The sequence below is a fragment of the Zosterops lateralis genome, assembly GCF_965231275.1.
Source record: "Zosterops lateralis genome assembly, chromosome: 12".
Lineage (NCBI taxonomy): Eukaryota > Metazoa > Chordata > Aves > Passeriformes > Zosteropidae > Zosterops > Zosterops lateralis.
In genome coordinates, this window is record NC_139772.1 from 20929316 (window position 1) to 20950585 (window position 21270).

Genomic DNA, 21270 nt, shown 5'->3' on the forward strand with positions numbered 1-21270 from the left:
TCAAAACCACTCTCCCAAGCCGGGGCTGATGCTCTGTTGACTTAGGGTTATCCAGGCTGCCTCTGCTCCCCATGTGCTGTTCCTTTTGTTTCCTCTGCACATCTCACACAAGGCTGACACATTGCACTTTGTCCACCTGAGTGCTTTGCCTCTGAGCAGTTATGGAATAACATCCAGGTCTCAGTCCAGATTCTTTAAAGTCTCCACCAGTTTAATCTGCTGCAGCTTACTGAGCTCATCTAACCCAAAAGAACTGAAATTAAAAGCCAAGAATGTTCTGTCTGCCTAAATTCTAGTGTCTAACCAGAAATTTATCAGTTCAGCCACACTGAGCTCTTATGCAAGTTATGTACAGTTAAAAGTGGTGCACAGAGCTTCCCAGTCTCTGCCTTTGCTTGATGGAAAGGAGCCATCAGCTGCCTCAGGCATAGGTCCTGAGGGAAGGTGGTGTTGGACTCGATCCCAAAGAATGCAGGGATGGATCCTTCTCCGTGCACCCAGAGTCATTGTTATGTTTCTAATAACGTTATTTTTCTAGAGCCGCTGTTATGTTTGCAAACCTGCTTCTCAGGCTGCACTTTCCCCTCGGTTCTGTAGGGCACATGCCTGCCTGTGTTGCTGTGAAAGGTGATTTTCTGGGTGTTGAACAGCACCCTCTGCTCCCTGAGTGGTCTCTGAGTTCTGTGCAGTTCCCTGCCTGCAATGGTTCCATGGCTGAGCCCTGGGCAACAGTTTCCAGCCCCACCACCCTCCTTTCCCTGACTTTCAGATCTCCTCTCTCCTCCTGCGCTGTCTCCTGGCTGCACAGGTAGTTCACTGTGTATAAACATTGTTATTTGTGCATTGTTATTTGTAGCCCTTAGTTTCAAACATATACATAAACCCACTTGTTTTACAACACAGAGTCATCCTGAGCAAAGAGAATCAAGAAAATCAGGCAATGGCCCCTTGGTCCTTAAATAACTCGTTACAGCCAAATGAATTAACCAAACCCAAGGCCTGGGCAGGCCAAAAGTGGTGCTGATGCTGCCTAAGAATCCAGTTGGGTCCTGCTGGGCGTGCTGGCAGCTCGCTCCAGCTTGGGCATGTCACAGGCAGTGGTGTCGCTGTCCTAAGGCACTGAAATTTTAATGAGTTCACCTTTACTCGTGGAAATTTTTTTTACACTATTTATTTAAGCCCTGTTATTAAATGAGCATTTAGTAAACATTCCTATTGGCAATCTAATTTTTACACCATCATTCATATTATACACATCATCATGTTTTATAGCTGGGTTTAGTTAAAGCTGTGTTTACAAACATAATACAAGTTCTTGTGTGTGACCTTGATAATTATTCTTCCTGCTTATAATATGGATTTGCCATTCCTTGTGTCTGATTCTAAGCTCAGAGTCTGAAGCTTAAGCCAGAAGGGATTCACAAAATTTGCACAGAGTTTAAAAAAAAAAATCATGTAAAGTTTTTTATAGCAATGTTTACCCTGTCAGCCATCCATTGGAACAAGAAATATGTCTGTCTGCTCAGAAAGATGTTCCCTGTTCTTGGATGAATCCCCAGATCCAGTTTCTCCAGCTGGTGCCTGTCTGGTGCTTTATTCCCTCTGACCACTGGATTTCCAGGAAGCTATTTTTTATTGTCCTTTTGCTTACCTTTATGAGTTTTTAAGTTGAAAACACTGTCTTTGGGTCTTCAAAGTGGTGAGAAAAACAGAGGGTTAGCTTTGCAGACAAGCATTATGTCACTGTCCTTGGGTGGGATATCATAAAGACTCCATAAAGAAATTCCGATACTGATCCACATGGGTTACTCTTACGTAACATTATCTCAAATACCAGAGAGATTTAAAGGAAAAGGAGGATGAGAGTTTGAGCATCACACATAAAGAAAAACATAGACAAGGAATGAAAATAAAATCTTTAAATGGAAATCTCCATATTCTTTGCAATATGAACAATACCAACAAGCACCAGAACTTAAATTCTGTGAAGTCTGAGGTAGCATACTAAGCCAGAGAATAAGGTGAGGGTTAACTAAGCTTGTTCTGAGGGTTAAATCAGTGCTGTTTAGCAGGTGAATGGCAAAACCCTACAAATAAAGGGGAATCCTTAGCAAAAGTAAAAGAACTTAATCTGGGAAAAAAACACCAAAAACTCATGGGATGCTCAACATGCTGCATCTAACAGTTTTAGCCTGAGTTGAAGCCAAAGCCAAAGTACAGATGGAACATAAAGTTACACATTTGGAAACTCCATGGAGCTGTGAAAGCCTCATTTACCTCTATCAGGGCTGATCAAATTCCTAGAGCAAAGAAGGGAGGCATTGGAGCTGATGGATGGCCACACACGGAACCTCCTTAACTGCAGCAGCCCAATCTCCAAGGCCCCCAACACTATGGATTTATGGACTGTTTCATTTTGTGCCCTCCACTGGATCGTCAGTCCTGGGCTCTCCATCCCCTTCATCTTGTTCACCATCCACTTGCTTTAACACTGCAGTTTGGCCTTCCAGTTCTCAGCAGCCCTCTTGGGCTTAATACATAGAATTTAAAAGCTTTCTATTGACACAACTTCCATTTTCTTTCCTTCTGCACTCTCAGGACTGTCAGCAGTCATTTGAGGTTGGTGCTTATTTCAGCTGGGAAGTCGACATTTTCTTTACAAAAGCTAAAAAGGTCCAAAGTTTTTAAGCATTCCATCTTTCTTCCAATAAATATAGCAAGCACTAACGTTTCTAGAAAGTTTGTGTTTGGTGACAGACTCTCTCATCTCTCTTTAGCCTAATAGTTCGTTTTCCAGAAAAAAACCCATAATTACTCCAAGAGCAATTTATTTAATTATTGTTATGGGAGATTTCAAAGGAAGTTGGTTGGACTGAAATAGTGATATCACCCTGGCAACATTTTGAAAAGAACATTTTGGTAGAAAATATGCTAAATGTAAGGGCATGTTTAATGTGGAGAAAAAAATGCTTAATCTTGTTCTGGTGAATGGAGCCTTCAGTATTTTTATGTGTATATTTGTACATATATGGTATTTTTTAAATTATTGGGGGTTTGATTTATTTCCCTTCTATAAATGCAAATTTTCCCCTTCTACTTGGCTCACATTAAGGTCATTTAATCAAAAAATTAAACTGTTCTCAATCTAGCAGTCCTATCAAATGTTAGGTTTTCCTCTTTTTCCGAAACTCATTTTAAGGGCATTTCAGGGATTTTCATTAATGAGAAAATTGCTATCGATGTGGAAGGTGAAGTTTTACCTTAGTGGACACAGGTTCTTTCACACTCCAGTACTTTTATATTGTCCTGCTGGTTAACAAAGACATTGCTAATGCAAGATGCAGAAATGAGGTTGGTGTTCCAGGACACGCAGATACACCCCACCAGATCTGATTATTGCACTCTTAAGGCCAAGACTCGCCCTTGGCACCAGAGTAAAGGTGGTAAACGGTGTTTATAGCCTCAAAACTGCTAATGCACTTCCAAAATACATCTAGTAAAGCTGATTGATAGATTTAGCTATGAATATCACAAATCTAATTTTTAAAATGCACATTTTTGGCCAATTTCCCATGACAAACTCTCTGTGAAACATCAGCTCAAGGTATTTAAAATTTGCATTTTCTGCATGATAACAATGACACCAAACATCATCCCAGCTGTAGCAAGGCACTGCCTGAAATATCTTGACGTTACTGGCTGTCTCACAAGAACAGAAATGGAACGTTTTGTCACCATCATCTGTAATTACAGGTCAGAAACAGTGCCAAGCCAGGTCTGGGATGTGTTTGTTGTTCATGTGATCAGTTAGAAGGACATGATGAACATGTTTAACTCAAAATGAGTTATGCTCATGAAAAATATGCTGAATAATTTGCCCTTTTTTCTTAATAGATCAGTCGTATGAAAAACAAATTTTAATTGCAAGCTGACACCAGCCTGTCTTTTCTGTGCTATTATTGCATTTATTTGTATGCTTAGCATCTCTTTGCATCATCCTAGCACCTGTTCCTGGATTTTTGGGTTTGCAATATAAAGTTGGGAAATAAGCCTTAGTCCTTACAACCTGTGAACACTAAAAATCCATATAATTGCTCTGATTTGTGCTCAGAGCAGATTAGGAAGCCAAAAGGAAGTTGTTTTAATGAAGGTGATGTTTTCTTTGTGTTTGTGTACTTGGGGGGGTTTAGATTAAATGGAAATACTCTATGGTGACTAATTACAACAAGACATCTCAGAAAAGACTCATGCAAATATTGGTTTTAATTATAATCTTGTGATTTAATGGGTTGCAGATAATAATAGAAAGGTGAAGATTTGGTCTTTTCAGCTGTAGCCTGCCATTAGGTATTTAAATAGTGATGGTCTCCTTTATTAGTGCCACTGATGCTGCTTTAGGAATGTGTTTGAATATTCTGAGGTTGTTATCTCATGCTTTTGAGCCAAAATTGGTTTCCTCACGGACAATCTTTGCCTAGGCAAAAATTAATTATTGATTCAATTTTTCATTCAGAAATCTCAAAGTGGCTTTTATGCTCTTCATGGAAGAAATTTGCACTTAAACTGGAGTAGTTAAGCAAGCTATCAAAAAAAGAACGTTCCATGGGCACGGCTGAAGGATCTGAGCTCATCCTTCTGCACCTTCAAGAGAGCTGAGGAAAGGAGAAGGCTTTTGATTGGTAGTTTAGCTCTCATCTTCTCTCTTTAGCAAATGTATTTATAAAGGGGACTCTCGGTAATTCCCTAACTTGTCAAGTTTTATAAAGATAAATGTTCCAGGGGCTGCAATGGGAACCTCTCTAAAAGAATCATGATGTGGAAGTCTTTCATCAGGAACTTTCCTGCTTGAGGAGGACATGGGGATTGAGGAGTCCAGTAGGATTAAATTCAAAGGGGAAGAATGTTTTATAGAGGAATACTGTGGCCACACAAAGACCACCCAAGATGTTTTAGCAGTCTGGCATTTGGGCAGCACTGTTGAAGCTGCCTCTGGAAATAAAACTCTAAGTGTAGAACCACAGACTGAATTTAGATTTCTGCTCATGTGGAGGCTGCCAGCCCTTCAGCAAGAGGTTATGGATCTGAGCAGAAATGGTTTGCTGACTGGAATTCTGTCTGCCTTAGTTTGGGAGCTCAATAGACCTGCCTGCAATCATTAGTTTTTGATAGGTTTTCACTCTTTAATCTTGACTTTCTGTCTCATTTCTGGCACATTTCTGTCTCATTTCTGACACAAACCACAAACAAAGAGACCATCAGTCACAGCACAAGCATTATTCCGATACTCATATATATCAATTCTTAGGGGAAAAAGTATTCAGTGTCAGCTTAGCATGTAAATGCAGCATTAGTAGTTGCAAGTAAGTTGACTTTAGTTGTCATTTGTGTCCTCCTCAGGGTGTCACTGATAGCCACTGACATAATAGCAAAATGACTGAGCACAGCATGGCCTGGGCTGCAGCCTCACTGGCCTTGGAGCAACCAGGGAATTATGAGAATTCCAGTTTGTCTGAGAAGCACAAGAACACAATTACTATTTAAAATAAACTCTACCAAAAGCTTATTCATTACTTGAAATGACTCTATCAATCACCATGTTCTTTAATAAGACTACCTTTCTTATGCTGGTTGTTTTCCTGTAGAGTTTATTCTTAAAACCAGACAATCTCTGTCACATTTATCTTAAGTGGATCTCCCCAGTGCAGCAAGTAAATGTAAAACTCTGTTTACAGGCATTTTTCATTTCCCAGGCCTTTTAATATCACTCTCTCAGGCTTATTTCTTATATTCACTCGATAATGTAATAAGCTGTCTTCCTGCTTTCCCCTGCTTTATATCAGGTACAGCAAGCAGTAATCTCACCCTTCCCCAATGAGCACAAATTAAACCAAAGCTTGCCTTCCTTCCATGATGAATTCAGAGGTCGATGCAGACAGCACATCACACTATTCAGGGGGTTATTTCTCTTCCTCTTCCCTGCACAATGACTTCTGTTTTCAAAGGGCCATCATTTTCTGGTGTTGTCTATGGTTTCATAATACTGAAACTCAAAGCTGCTACAGAAAAATGTGGCTACATTTCAAAAACTTTTCTTTAGAGCAGCTGGGGATTATTTGCTTTAAACAGCTCAGTAATCCAATACAATGCTATAAAACATAATTTAAAAATGCAAAGGATTAAGATTTCCTTTCATAGGATTCTACAGAACTCAGAATAGGATTCTACAAAACTTGCTTAGCGTTTTTGAAGTGACTTCTATTGTCAAGATGAAAATCACCAGCTCTGTAAAGATTTCACTTCTGTATTTAGTACATACAAATCTTGCCATGACCTAGAATTCCTCAATTCCTCTGTGGTAGGACACCTCTAGAATCTTGGCTATTTGCTCAATAAATATAAAGTTATATATTAAGTTTATATATACACACACACACACACACACACACATATATATATATATATATATATATATATGCAGCCTCAAATTCTAATCCTTTACATTGCAGTGTAAAGTTCTCCCATGCAAAATACAGAACATGAACTGGGGGATTGTGAGGTTCTCATTATTCAGTGCAATAACTAAGAGATTTTTTTTTCCCCAAGTGTCTTTAAATATGAAAAATTTCCTTTTCTGGACTAAATACTTTTGTCTCATAAGACTAATTATGTTTTGTGAATGATACAGCAAACTTTATATCAATTTGCATTCAGATGAGTGTTGTTTGCTGTTCTCTCCAGTGGGGCCTGGTATGTGCTCAAGCAAGAGGGACCCTGAGCTACAGAGGAGCTCACAGGGAGTTACTGGCTGCTGGTCTGCTTTGGAATAACACACTGGGAAAAATGAGATTTACCAGTTACATATACAACAGCAATGTATAGAGTTCAGAGCTCTTGTCATCTAAACAAAACATTTTAATGAGACCAGTGCACATTTGCCTTTATTAAAAAAAATCCAGGATGCTTTGTGCTGTAAGGGACTTTAATGCTCATCCAGTGCCATCCCTGCCATGGACAGGGACACCTTCCACTGTCCCAGGCTGCTCCAAGCCCCAACCTGGCCTTGGACACTGCCAGGGATCCAGGGGCAGCCACAGCTTCTCTGGGCACCCTGTGTCAGGGCCTGCCCACTCTCCCAGGGAACAATCTTTTTTTCCTAATATCTTATCTAAACCTTCTCTCTGTCAGTTGTCCTGTCATTCCACACTCCTGGTGCCTGATTCCCAGTAACCACACGACCAGACTCTGGGATGGCTCACAAGCATGGAGTCTGATGCAAAGGGAATCCTTCAGTTCTTAATTCTCCTATTTCACATGGGATGAGTGAGGCCCATGGTGCTGGCCCTGAGTGAGGGAACTGTGCTGATGCTGTGTCGCAGTGCTGCCCTGGGAGAAGAGGTTCATTTGAGGAATTAAAATTCCATCTCCCAGTGATTTCCTGACTGGAAATGCACAGGAAGCCCTAAACTGCTGGGATACAGCTGAAAGGTGATGTCTCATATCCCAGTTCAGCTGTTCTTTTAAAGGAGGCCTTGCAAATTTTGACACACCAGTGTTGCACCTCCCTTAATTCTGCTTCAAGGTAAATTCAGTGTGGTTTCTATTCCAGTGGAAAAATGTAATAACCCTAATTTGAGTCTTGCCCAAATTTAGCACAACTTGAATTTAAAATTTCAGCCATTTTCGGACTAAACCGATTATTTGAAGAATTGGTTTTGCCATTTGTGTCATGTAACTGAATGTACTGCAAAGCAGATCTTGATATCATAATATTATTTTGTGTAAATAAAGTGAGAGGCTCTCTTTTGGACAAGTTTGTCATGAAGTCCAAGCTAAAAACTATTCAAAGATTGGTCTGATAATGCAGAACAGTTTAAAATCAAAAAGTAATTGAGAGATTTAACTTAAGTGTGCAAGGTACTGATTCCTGGTGTTTTTTCTTGTTCCATAAACAATAAGAAACAGGCTATCAATTTACTTTTTAATGTCATTTTCTTGAAATCAGTCAAGGAAGAGAACAACATTTTGTTAAAGAGGAAAAAATAAAATATTTTATGTGGGGGACTGATTGGTTAGGGCTGAGTAGCTTTCTGCAACAAGAACTTGTATCCTTCAAAAACCTTTTATTATTAATGTACACCAAATTTCTTGAAAATTGGTAGGAATTTGCATGGAGCAATCTGCAGGAGGATAAAGATCTGTGGCAGACCGAACTCCTCCCACACTCATCGATGCACAGGAGGAATGAAACCCTTGTGCACAGAACCCTTCCACATTCTTCACCTTGTGTGTTTTATTAAAAACTCCCATTTGTGATATGCCCTAAAGACTAACCAGTGGGACTTGACTGATTATGGGATCTGGAGATCTGTTCCCCACCTGGGAGCTACTCATTTTCCATGAGCCCATGGAACTTGCAGTGTTTGGGGAAGGGACACACTGTGCTGAGAACTGAGGTTAAACTGCAGTGGGAGCCATGGGGCTGCTCAGAACAGGACCTGCCACTGCAGGTCCCTCTCTGCCTCCCAGGGCTCCTCCAGCTGTGCCCCACCTCCACCCCTCTGCCCAAAACTGAGGCACTCTCAACTCCAGAACTAATATGATCCAATATTTATTCTGACATTAAAAAGCTGTTCATTTCCTTGTCTCATGATAAAATTATAGTAGAATAAATCCTTCATCTTTTCAACTAATTACAACTAAAATCTTACTTTGTCTGGGAGTTTCCTATATTTATTTGATACTTTTGCAAAACATTTCAGAACATAATCATCCATTATTATATTGCAACACTGTGATCTTGGCTGCCTTCTGCCAAGTGTATTCCTGAGAACAATTGCTATTTTAATGCATCATCCAGAAGTTATGGCCTAGACAAATCAGAAAAAATTGTTTAGTCTATTAAAATTTGGCATATGGTCATTTAATAGCACACAGGAAATCCTCATGAATGCTGGGGATTATTGTTGCTATAAAAATAATGAAAGGAATTTAAAGTTGGCTAGAATACTTCCGCCACTCTACTTGTCATTGAAATCATCTCTGCTGCCTCTTCATTTTTTGCTGTTGATATCTTGGAGCAGTCATTCAGACCTGTGTGAAGCTGTGTGCACACTGACTATGCACAGTGGTTGCTTCCAGTGGTTTCCACATGTACATGGATATATTATTTTTCAGGTGTGTTCTGGTTTGGGTTGAATTAGGGGAAAACCTTCAAGGAATCCCCTAATAACAAAACCTCTACCACCCCTCCCCCCAACCCTGGGTTTGGGAAGGAATCTCTTGAGCACAAAGTGGAAAAAACCGGTTTATTAACAAATGAATAAACACCCCCCGACACAAGGGAAAAAAAAAAAAAAAAAAGAACAGAAAAAAAAGCTCAGGTTACTGTGAGGGGAGGGGCGCGCAGCGTCTTTTACAAGCCCCGGCGATCCTCCTCGGACTCCTCCAGCCAGATCAGCTCCGGGTGCCGGTCCTAAATCTTAAAGGGGGGGGGGGGGGGGGGGGGGGGGGAGAAGAGGAAAAGGGAAAAAAACAAACAGAGCACAGAGGCGGTAGAAAGAAAGGAAGAAAAAAACAAAAGAACGAAAGGGCGAGAAACTAGCAGAAAAATTTGCGATACAGCGAGCGACTAGAAGCGACTAGAAGCAGGGAAGCCAAAAGCCAAAGTGGAGCCAGCCAGCAGGCCAGTGCCCGCCCCCCCCTAAAGGGGACGGAACACCTCTCTTAGACATAACAAGGGTGTCCACGATATGGGATTATGGGATAGAGAGCACTGTCAACCCAGGACAAGGTGTTATGATGTGTTTTTGATTGAATTGTTAAATGAACAGCATATTTCCATTAGGAATATCAATGGATGTTATTTTCTAATGGTCAAAGAACAGACTTTTCTTATGATAAAACTGAAACTGGTGAGGTTTGCATTAACAACTACAAGCACAGCCATGCTGTCTGTGCAGCTAGAAATGCCCAGCAGGCCTGTTCTCATAGTTATTTAGGGACATACTTTATTTCCATGCAGACATTTTAATATACACCTCCCCATGCAGGTTGTTTTTCAGAGTGTGGACTAGACTTTTACCATATTTCTCTGTCCTGCATGCCTCAAATGATATTCAGGAATTTCACTGTGTTCATGTGCCTTGCTGATGAGATCAGACGTGTGGTGGCTGATTAACTCTTGTTCACCCTTTACCCCGATAATGCTGTTTTTCAATACCAAAATTGCTAACATTCATTTGTATACAGTTAAAAGTTATTAATGGAATTTATACTTTTGAGTACAAGTCTGTCTTGGTTTAGATAGACAGGTATCTGCCAGGGAAGACTTGGAATGTAAGTCCCGCCCCTCCTCCTTTCCAAATTATTATAAATGTGCAATTAAAAGGCTGTCAGTCAAAGATCTTGGGAATAGGTATAGCAGTTCTTTACTAGGGATATTAAAAATACAAATGTTGTAGTACAAAAGAATAAGCAAATAAACAAACAAGAAATCCTAGAGAACCCTGACAGAGTCAGAAATATAACCTGACTCCCTGTTGGTCAGGGTGTTGAAAACAGTCCAAAAGTCAGCCCTCCTGGAGTGGCAGATGTGTCCTGTTGGAAGAAGAGTTGATCCTGTGGAGCCAAGCGTCTAGAGAAGGGTCCAATCTTCCTTTGGGAGTCCCGTGGGAACACTGGATGTCCAGTGACATTTGTGGCTCCTTTTTATGTAGGTGGAAAATTGTTTGGCTCCTTCTCCCTTGGGTGGAGCGTCTCACAATGGGATGATGGAATGTGTCATGTCATTGTTGAGCTTTAATGGTCCATTAACAGAAGATATTCCCGTGGGAGTAGTGGAAGAGTGAATAGAGATAAGAAACACTGCTCCATCCAGTTTTAACAGCTGGCTTGTTATCAGAGAAGGCAGTTATCCCCTCCCTTATGGAGTTACAACAGATAAAGAAATATCTCCACAACCAGGTTTCAACAGATGGAATAGAATAAACATTATTTTGGTTACAAAACCCAAGACAAACTCCATCTTAATTCAGCCAGAGAAGTCTGAGATTTCCTCTCCAGGGGCAGCTCCAAGCTCTACTCTGGGCCAGGGACAGCACCCAGGGAGTGGCTGGAGCTGGTCCAGGACAGGCTCAGGCTGCAGAGAAGGGAAAGGTTCTTCCCCCAGAAAGTTCAGGTACTGCCCAGGTTCCCCAGGGAATGAGCATAGCCCCGACACTGCCAGAGCTCCAGGAGCCTTTGGACAGCGCTGCCAGGGATGCACAGGGGGGATTGTTGGGGTGTCTATGCAGGAGCTGGATCAATGATGCCTGTGGGTCCCTTGCCACTCAGGATATTCTGTTTCTATGAAACTTGGAATCCACTATGTTCAAGGAAGTGGGAAACAACTTTTCTTACAGATTTGTTAGGAAAATTTGGGATTTCAAAATGATACATTGCACAATTCTAAATAATAATGTAAAAAAAATATATTTTTTAAAAAAATCAGTATGTTTGTGGTGGATTAACCCCAGTCAGCAGTTGAGCACCACATAGCTAGTGCTCATTCACTGCTCCTCCCCAGGGATGGGACAGAGATTTCAGAGAGTTAAAGTGAGAAAACTTGTGGTTTGAGATAAAGGCACTTTAATAGGACAGAAAAGGAAGAAAACAGTGATAACAACTGTGAGAAATTGGAATATACAAAACAAGTGATACACACTGCAGTTGCTCACCACTCTCAGGCTTCTGCCCAGCCAGCTCCTGAGAGACCCCTGGGCTCTCTCAGGTTTTGTGCTGGGCACAGTGGAATGATCTGGAACACTCCTCTGGCCAGGTTGGGTCAGTTATCCCAGCTGTGTCCATTCCCAGCCCTCAGTGCTTCCCCTGCAGCCTGCTGAAAAGTCTTTGAATCTGTAAAAACTGCTCAGCACCAACCCAAACTTCAGTGTGTTATCAGCATCATTCTCTTCCTAAATCCAAAACATGCCACTGGAGCAGCTACCAGGAGGAAGATTAACTCCATCCCAGAATGTTAGCATAGGAAAGAACACACAATCACAAAATTGCGTGCAGTGCTTTATTCAGAGCTGTGGGAGCCAGGGGTCCGGAAACCCAGATCTCGACTGGGTCGGACATCTGAAATGGATACAGTTTTATACCTTTCTTGTTACATAAGGATTCATGTTAATCATTAAACTCCATTGTTCTGTTGATTCTACCCTAAGTAACAATGGTCTTCATGATTCTTGCTTAAGATTCTGGTTTGAGAAAATCATATTTAGTTACCAAACTAATATCACAATTGATAATACTATCATATATCGTACTGATGATTGTACAGGCACAGATCCTCCTGACCTAACTTTATTCTTAAGGCCTATGTGCTCTATCCAGAATCAGCAGCATCCCCCCCCTTTCTCCCCCCACCACCTGAGCAAAGTTATACTTGATTTGGTTAAAACAATAGCATGGAATAATATCCTGGTTACAGTGGAGCCGATGTCCTGTTCTCGGGCCTCGCTACTTCAGAAATCATTTTAACCCTATGCTATCAAGAAAAAAGCAGCACAGTGCTGCAGTTGGGTCAACTGCTCACTAAGACAGGCTTTGCTGCAGTTGGAGATTATAATCTACAGGCAGAGATACCCAAATGCCTCAAAGATTGTGACTTTTTAAAAAAGGCTGTGACCATTCATGGCAAATCAGTCTGACAGATCTGTGCAGTGCCTGGATCCAAGTGCTACACACAGAATTTTCAGATGCTCACTGGAGCAGCAGCCCAGCAGCTGCAACAATTGCCATCTTCACATCTGCATTCCAGATTCTCAGGATTATGAGGTATTTTTCCCCAAGAGAAAAAGGAATTTTTTAAAAAAATGTTTAGCTATTTTTCCATGTTTTTGCTTGAAGTAGAAGGAAACTGTATGCTTTCAGCAGCTGAGTTAATATTGAAATATTTGAAATGTTTTAAGTAGATTATTTGAAAACAAAAGAAGGGAAAAATAAATATTTGGGTGTGGTGTTTTTTTTTTGTTTGTTTTTTGTTTTTTTTTTTTTTTTTTTTTTGTGTTTTTTTTTTTTTTTTTGTTTTTTTTTGGCTAATGCTACTGCTTCATTATTTAATGAAGTTTATTTTAGCTTTAACTTAAGAGCATCTTGTACACCTTGTCTTTTAGAATACAAGTAGTTCATGAAAATCCAGACTGTAGCTGGTTTGAATTTAAGTAGTTTCACAGACTTCAGTGGAAGCCTGTTTATTTATGCTATTTTAGGTTTTCTGAGGATAAGAGTCAGAGGTTTTATTGCTGGAGTGAACACAATACATGTGTTTATGAACTCCAGGAGGGGAGAAGGGGCACGAGGAGGCCAGGGACACATTATTGCAGCTCCAGCTCTCCTGGCAGCCTGTCTTACCTGGGGTCACTTCCTAAAGAGCCAGTTTGGAACTGCTGCTAGCACGGAGGCCTTTACTTTTATAACCCAAACCAGAAGAATTGCTACAAACAGCCTTAGGGACTTGTTTTTAGCCCAAGTGGACCTCACTCAGCCAGAACCCCCCTGCCCTGGGCTGAGACCCAGCATGGGCATCAGGGGAGGGGGATTCTGCCCCTCTGCCCCACTCAGGTGAGACCCCACCTGCAGAGCTGCCCCAGCCCTGAGCCAGCACAGCAAGGACCTGGAGCTGTTGGAGAGAGCCCAGAGGAGGCACCAGCATGAGCAGAGGGATGGAGCAGCTCTGCTGAGAGGAAACACTGGGAGAGCTGGGATTGTTCACCTGGAGAGGAGAAGCTTTGGGATGATCTCAGTGTGGCCTTGCAGGGCCTGAGGGAGCTGCAGGAAAGATGGAGAGAGACAATTGCCAAGGGCTGGAGGCACAGGACACAGGGACAGAGGTAGATAGGATATTGGGAAGGAATTGTTCCCTGGCAGGGTGGGCAGGCCCTGGCACAGGGTGCCCAGAGAAGCCCTGGCTGCCCCTGGATCCCTGGCAGTGTCCAAGGCCAGGTTGGACACTGGGGCTTGGAGCAGCCTGGGACAGTGGAAGGTGTCCCTGCCATGGCAGGGGTGGAATGAGATGAGTTTTGTGGTCCATTCCAGCCCAAACATGTGGAGATTCTGGTATTCTCTCAAGTGGTGGATGAGAGAGAAGAGTTTTCTTTAGCCTGAAGACACGGAGCCTTATTGCTTCATCTCTGTACAAGGACATGTAGAGTATAAAACAAAAGATAACAAACAATTTTGCTTTAAATCCTTGTTAGTAAATAAGCATGGATCTGTGATTAATATTTTGTTTCCAGCACTTCACACTTGAATAGCTGATAATAAACAGTGTGTCTATCAGCTTGGCTCTGCCATTCTGGTTAAGCAGCTTTATAAAGTGTTTACTCGTTTACATAACAGTATTGAGGACTTGGGGCAGGGTGGGGGGATTTCTTTACTTATCTCTGTAGCTAAGATCATTCTGTGATGCTAATGATGAATGACTATTGGTGAGTTTTTCAAATGCACCCCAAATCTATTAACATAAGTTTATTTACAGTTTGTTGGGGGTTTTTTTGTTGGTTTATTTATTTATTTTCACAACAGTTTAGAAATGCAGAGCTGTCCAGGAATACCTTCTTATTCCATGTTTGGAATATGTGGGTTTTTTATAACATTCCAGGAGCCCAGTGCCTTTTAACTGCTGCAAATGAGTGATCCCTACACACAAATCCCAAAGCTTTTTTTTTTTTTTTTTTTTTTTTTTTTTTTTTTTTTTTTCTCCTATGCAAAGCCAGGTGCAAAACAAGTGTTCAAAATAGGTGAAATCTCAGTTTTCACAACCTCAAGTCTTATATTGCTTTTACCTCTCCACAAGATGGAAACATGAAATAGAAACCACAGACCTAATGCTCCACATTTCACACACATACATAAAATAAAAAATAAAAAATAAAAAGCATTTTCCTGAGCAAAATCATAGGAATTGTTTCCTTTTTATGTCTTCCATGCTGGTCTCAGTAATCTGTAATGTGTCATCATGTAACAATAGGAAAAAGTAAAATGGATACAACAAAGCTATTTAATAATTATGCTTGGGAAAGCCAGACTATATTTGCATCTATGTGTGAGAATGTCATTTCACTTACTATGCTGGAGCTAGTTTGGTGCTGTGATTGAGGTGATTTCAGTTTTCAGTAAAATAAAATTGAAAGCTGATCTTTTTTGAGGAAATAAACCCAAATATTTCATTTCTTATTCATGAACCCCTGTCAGCCAATGTATTTTTATCTAACTGTAAAAGGGATGTGGAAGGAAGTCATGACTGCTTAGGACATGAGAAAGACAAACCCAAATGAGTGAGTTTGGGACTAGTGAGCTGTTTGTCTGTAGAGATACAGAATGTGCTGTAGCTTCAAGCTTTTTGCCTATATTCACATTTACTCTGCTGAAAATACCACTAAGATCTTCTTATTTCTCATTTAGAAATCATTCTGTTTTACAGCTGATGGTAGCGCGTATTTATACATTTCCCTGTGTAAATATAATGTCAAGATTTTATCAGTATCTTGCACAAGACTAAAGTGAATCACACCAAAAGCTAAACCAAACATTGTAGGCATCTTGTAAAATTTGTTGTTGTGTAAAGATTCAAGGAGAATATGTTTGAAACCCTAGGGATAAGTGAAAGTGGCCTTTGTGATGGATTGAGGGCTGCTTAGTTTGGGTTTCACTTTATTATGCAATTTCTCCCTTGAATATTAAATCTGACCTCATGTTTTAAGAAGTATTAGAAAGTAGGATATCAATGTAGTCATGGTAATTTGACACCCAGGGAAATATATGAATGCATTTTTATTGATTTGTTACATTTATTGTGCCCAGCCCAGAGCAGCACACTGGCAATCAGTACTGATGCTGCCTTGATCCTCAGAGGTGCTTCCAGGGTCTAAATCCAAACTGGAGCTTCTTGGAGCTCTGCCAGCTTCTGCTCCTGCCCAGAAAAAACAGAGGTAGTTACGTTCAGCACAAGGACCTGCTTATCATGAAAGGGCTGTTGGAGAAATAGTGCATTCCTGATAAGTCTTGGGATCGCCCTTATATCTGGACATCTGCCTTAGCAGCTTATATCTAAGGCTTATATCTAAGCTCCAAAGAGGGATTAGGTCTAAATTAGGTATTTCTACAGTTACCTTGTATCTTGGGCTAAATCTATTTGAAAGAATCATGAGAAAATATGATTCCCTATGTATTTTTCAACTCCAGTCACTGAGTGGTCAAACCAGGCAGCCAGGAGATTCTGCAAGGTGGAAGCTCCATGTAGCAAAACACCAAATCTGCTCATTACTCTGGATTTCATCAGTATTGATGTATTTATTTTAATCTTCTTATCTTGATATTTAACAAGAAAGTCCCAGTTTTGTTTTGCTAAATAAAAAGCCCTACTACATCCTCAAAGAACTGATGATTTTTCCATTTTCTCTTCTTCCAGGAACTGAGCTGGGAAGCTGCAGAGCATTAAGGTGATGTATTTAATGCATGGTGGCATCCTATGTGCACAACGGTTGGTCTGAAACTCCTCAGTGGCCCCAGACGTTCTGACTTCCAAGGTGGAAGGGGTAGATTCTCAGATACTCCTGTGCCTACACAAAACCAAAAATGAAGGAGGACCATTGTTTACACGCTGCTCTCCTCTGCCTGGGGGTCCTGTGCTGCAGCCAGGCCCTGGGCACAGAGAGGCTCAACCACTCCCGGCCCTCGCTGCACGGGCACCACGAGAAGGGCAAGGAGGGACAAGTCCTGCACCGTTCCAAAAGAGGCTGGGTGTGGAACCAGTTCTTTGTTATAGAGGAGTACACAGGACCAGATCCTGTGCTGGTAGGAAGGGTAAGAAAGAGTTCCTTTTTCTGCCTTTGATTAATATTCTTAATTTTTTTCAGGCGGTTTTGTGGGGGGTTTTGTGGGTTTTTTTGCTGTTGCCTTTGTGCTGTATAAGCTGCTTGTTCATTTTCTGGTAGCTCAGTTTAGGTGCTAAGCAAAATACTACCTAAGTCAATACAAATATTTCCACTGACCTCAGCAGTCCTTGAATGAAAGTTTGCAGGCTGTTACTCAGCAAAACAACAAGAACCACACCAACAACCTGAGCAAAAATATGTCTCAAGAACATCATTCTCAGGTCTTTAAAAACAGCAATTAAAAATTGAATGTCTCAGTAAAATAGGTATCTTTTTATGCTCTCATTTTAGATTATCAGTAAAATTAAATATATTGAGGGCTATGTATAGAGGGAGGTAAATATCTGTGTGCACATATGTATATACACACATCCTGGACTGATTTTTTTTATTCTGCTACTGTCTAACTAGTGAAATACAAGCAGATAAATAAAGCAGTATATTTACCAGTTTCTAAATGGGCAGCAGAATGGTGTTGACTTAACCCTAGCACAAAAAGAGTGAAGAAACAGGATCAATGCCAGCAAATACCATGTTGGGTATTCTGGCTTAAAATTATGCAATTTTTAGCTGTCAATATAAAATCAATAAATCTGTAATTTGGCTCAATGTTCCTCTCATTCATCAAACTGAAGTGTGCACTGGTTGTGGGATTAAGAATGTTTAGTAAGCATTTGTTGCTTCTTTTATATTTGAGAGAGTGTAATTAAAAACGAGTTAGCAGTCACAGAATCACACAGAATCATTTAGGTTGGAGAAGCCCTCCCAGTCCATCCAGTCCCAGCTGTGCCCCCATCCCCACCTTGTCCCCAGCCCAGAGCACTGAGTGCCACCTCCAGGGATGGGCACTCCAAACGTCCCTGCGCAGGCCCACCTAAGGCCTGACCACCCTTTCCATGCAGAAATTCCTCCTGATTCCAACCTGAGCCTCCCCTCTCGTCCTGTCCCTGTTCCCTGGGGGCAGAACCCGACCCCCCCTGCCTGTCCCCTCCTGTCAGGGAGTTGTGCAGAGCCACAGGGTCCCCCCTGAGCCTTCTTTTCTCCAGGCTGAGCCCCTTTCCCAGCCCCCTCAGCCCCTCCTGGGGCTCCAGCCCTTTCTCAGCACCATTCCCTGTCCTGGACATGCTCCAACCCCTCCATGTCCTTCCTGAACAGGGAGGCCCAAAACTGGACACAGCCCTCGAGGTGTGGCCCCAGTACTGGGGACAGTCACTGCCCTGGTCCTGCTGGCCACATTGTACTTGCTACAAGCCAGGGTGCCCTTGGCTTTCTTGCACACCTGGGAACAGCTGAGCTCACTCATTTTTCACTTAACTCATCCCATTTGTCATTTAACAGCTTTTTACATGCAACTCAGTAGAACATGATTCATTGAAGTGTACAAAATCTTTGTAAAAATTACTCCTCCTGCCAACTTCATGCAAATGCAGAACCTGCTATAAGTATCTTCTCATGTATTCTCTTCCTTAGATCTGATATGTTGGGTTTTCAGCACCCTGCATGTGGCAGGAGGCACATCTGGGCTGGCAATGCCCTGGATGCAGGGTACATGTGGTCACAGCATGTCCCTGAGTGTGGATTATTGCCTGGTGGAAGCCACTGTTGTTGAAAACTGAAATGATAGCAATTTCCTGCATTTCTTTGTTTCATAAGCACATCCAAGAAATGTGTGCCCCCTTGTTAAAGTGTGTCTGTTTCTCTTTTTGTAGCTTCATTCAGATATTGATTCTGGAGATGGAAACATTAAATACATCCTCTCAGGTGAAGGAGCAGGAATTATTTTTGTTATTGATGACAAATCAGGGAACATCCATGCAACCAAGACACTGGATCGGGAGGAGAGAGCTCAGTACACCCTGACAGCTCAGGCTGTGGATAGGAACACAAACAGACCTTTGGAACCCCCTTCTGAATTCATTGTCAAAGTTCAAGACATAAATGACAACCCACCTGAGTTTCTCCATGAAAACTACCATGCCAATGTGCCCGAGAGATCAAATGTAGGTGAGTACTCAGAAAGGCACTGCCCTTGTGGAAGATGCTGCACTGTCAGGAGATGTTGGCTTTATTTCATTCTTATTGTCAAGGATTTGGAGAAGTAAAATTTACTTAGTGTTCAGCCAGTGATTCACTTGATGCATTTAATCTGCTGCCCAAATCAAACCCTTCACAACTCCTAACTGGGAGACGTTCCTAGAATAGAACTATTTTTCTTCCTAGAAAGGAACATAGAAGTCCCCTGGAATTTATGAAGTGTGAATCCTCTGGGATAAACATGAAGATCATTCCTTTGACAGAGCTGTGTAATAAAGCTGGGAAGTTACTGCCTCACCATCTATTCCATTTTCATCTCCTGTTTGAGCTTGTGTTTGTCTGAGATTTCTACAGGAATGATTTGTCTGAAACTTACTGAGAAAAATGTAAAGGAAAACTCTATTGATTGGCTGTCTAATGACAAAAGCCATATAAGGCTTAAACTACTGAGGGGAAAAAACCATAATGGTGCAGAGTGACTGCTGACTTTTAAATCTTCGCTGGTTAGAACATTAATCCACATCACAGCTGGTGACGGATCTTTTTGGATAGTTCAAGTCTATTTTGTCATCTAGAAACTGTCAAGTAATTTTGATTTTAATTTACCAAATGTAGAAATAAAAAAACTTAGGAATAGCTCTGCTGTGTGACTGAAAGCATCTCCGCATGATCCTTACAGATATGTTTGCCTCTGACTCTCCTTCCTGTGTTTGTCCTCCTTTTTTAGGTACATCGGTTATTCAGGTAACAGCTTCAGATGCTGATGACCCTACCTATGGGAACAGTGCCAAATTGGTTTACAGTATCCTTGAAGGTCAGCCCTACTTCTCAGTGGAGGCTCAAACAGGTATTATTAAACTATTTCTTTGACTGGCACCTTATGACCACAGTGCATCAAGGGAACTAAATGTACTGACTGGGTGCAGCTGCTGATGTGTCTGAGCAAAGCTTCCTGCTTTGGTTGGTCTCCTGGCATTTGCTGCAGGTTGATCTCCTGGCATTTGCTGGAGCTTCTACACCAGAAAGTTGCTGCTATTTCTGTGTGTTCTGTATTCTGTGATGATTGAAATGCTGTTTCTGTGCACAGCTCTAGTCCTCCAGGCCTGTCCTCTGTGTGGAATATTAGGGCTGCTTTCCTCACAGCAATGCACAAGGAAGGGCAGAACCTCCACCATCACTGCAAATATTGCTGTGTTTACTGCACTTCAAGTGCACCAGCCAGGTTTTCATTAAGTCTCTGTGTGCCACCTTCCTTTGTGCCTGTAGGAATCATCCGAACTGCCCTCCCCAACATGGACAGAGAAGCCAAGGAGGAGTACCATGTGGTGATACAGGCCAAGGACATGGGAGGACACATGGGAGGCCTCTCAGGGACAACCAAAGTGACAATTACACTTACAGATGTCAATGACAATCCACCAAAGTTCCCACAGAGTGAGTACCAACAAAATCCTTCTCACACCTCCTACCAAGACCCATGCTTGTGAAGTATCAGACACACCCACAGCTTGAGCAGGCAATAATGGATGGATTATTGCAGCACACGTGAATAAAGATGTACTAATTGCTAATTTTTTGCTGGTAACATATGGAACTTTAATGTCTGGATTATTTATTTTGAGTTGCAAAGTGAAACATTTTTAGGGCCAGGATTAAACTGCAAAGTTTCCTGACCCTCCACTTCATTTTTGAAGCTACTGGGCCATGCTGTATAATTTATATGAGCAGACAGACATATATATATATTCTTCAAGACACATATTTACCATGGCAAAGCAAACTAAATTTAGCACAATTACATTTTTTAATTGTTAAAGTGCATTAATGGAGGTCAAATACAGCAATTTTTTTATACCTGAGCAATTTACTTTTCACATATAAAATGAATCAGTGCTGACATTACCAGACTCAGCCTTCACAGCTGGGTAGAAGTACATTAATGGGCCCACACATCTGTTCTGCATCTTATCTCTGTTTGGGTCTGTGGTTTTGTGAGTGCCATGCAGACACCGTCTCAGCCCACTGTGTTTCTCCTCTGAGCAGCACTTCTGACCTTGACACATCTGGCCATGACCATCCCTCTAACAGCTCTTCTTCCAGTGCTGCAGTTCCCTGGCCTCTCATGCAACAGTTGAATGTAAAAATCTGTGTTAGCATTATCTACCCTTCAAAAAGAAAAGGATTAAATCCTAAAAAATCAGGTTTTATGTACCTTACAAACAAGCCTTTTCACTCCATATCATAACCTGGGACACTAGGATACAATATTTTGTTAACTCTGTGAAATGATGGATTTTTCTCTATGAATTCAAGCCGC

The 21270-nt window shown here is 41.5% G+C and overlaps 1 protein-coding gene across 1 annotated transcript in view; it reads left to right on the forward strand.

Annotated features, from left to right (window-relative positions):
* Positions 1-21270, forward strand: part of CDH11 (cadherin 11) — an 84567-nt gene that overhangs the window by 48618 nt on the left and 14679 nt on the right. The window contains exons 3-6 of the mRNA XM_083869981.1: positions 16454-16848; positions 18629-18923; positions 19681-19800; positions 20220-20387. Of these exons, the coding sequence (XP_083726107.1) occupies positions 16621-16848; positions 18629-18923; positions 19681-19800; positions 20220-20387 (811 nt within the window). The 5' untranslated portion in view covers positions 16454-16620. The remainder of the gene's footprint in view (positions 1-16453; positions 16849-18628; positions 18924-19680; positions 19801-20219; positions 20388-21270) is intronic.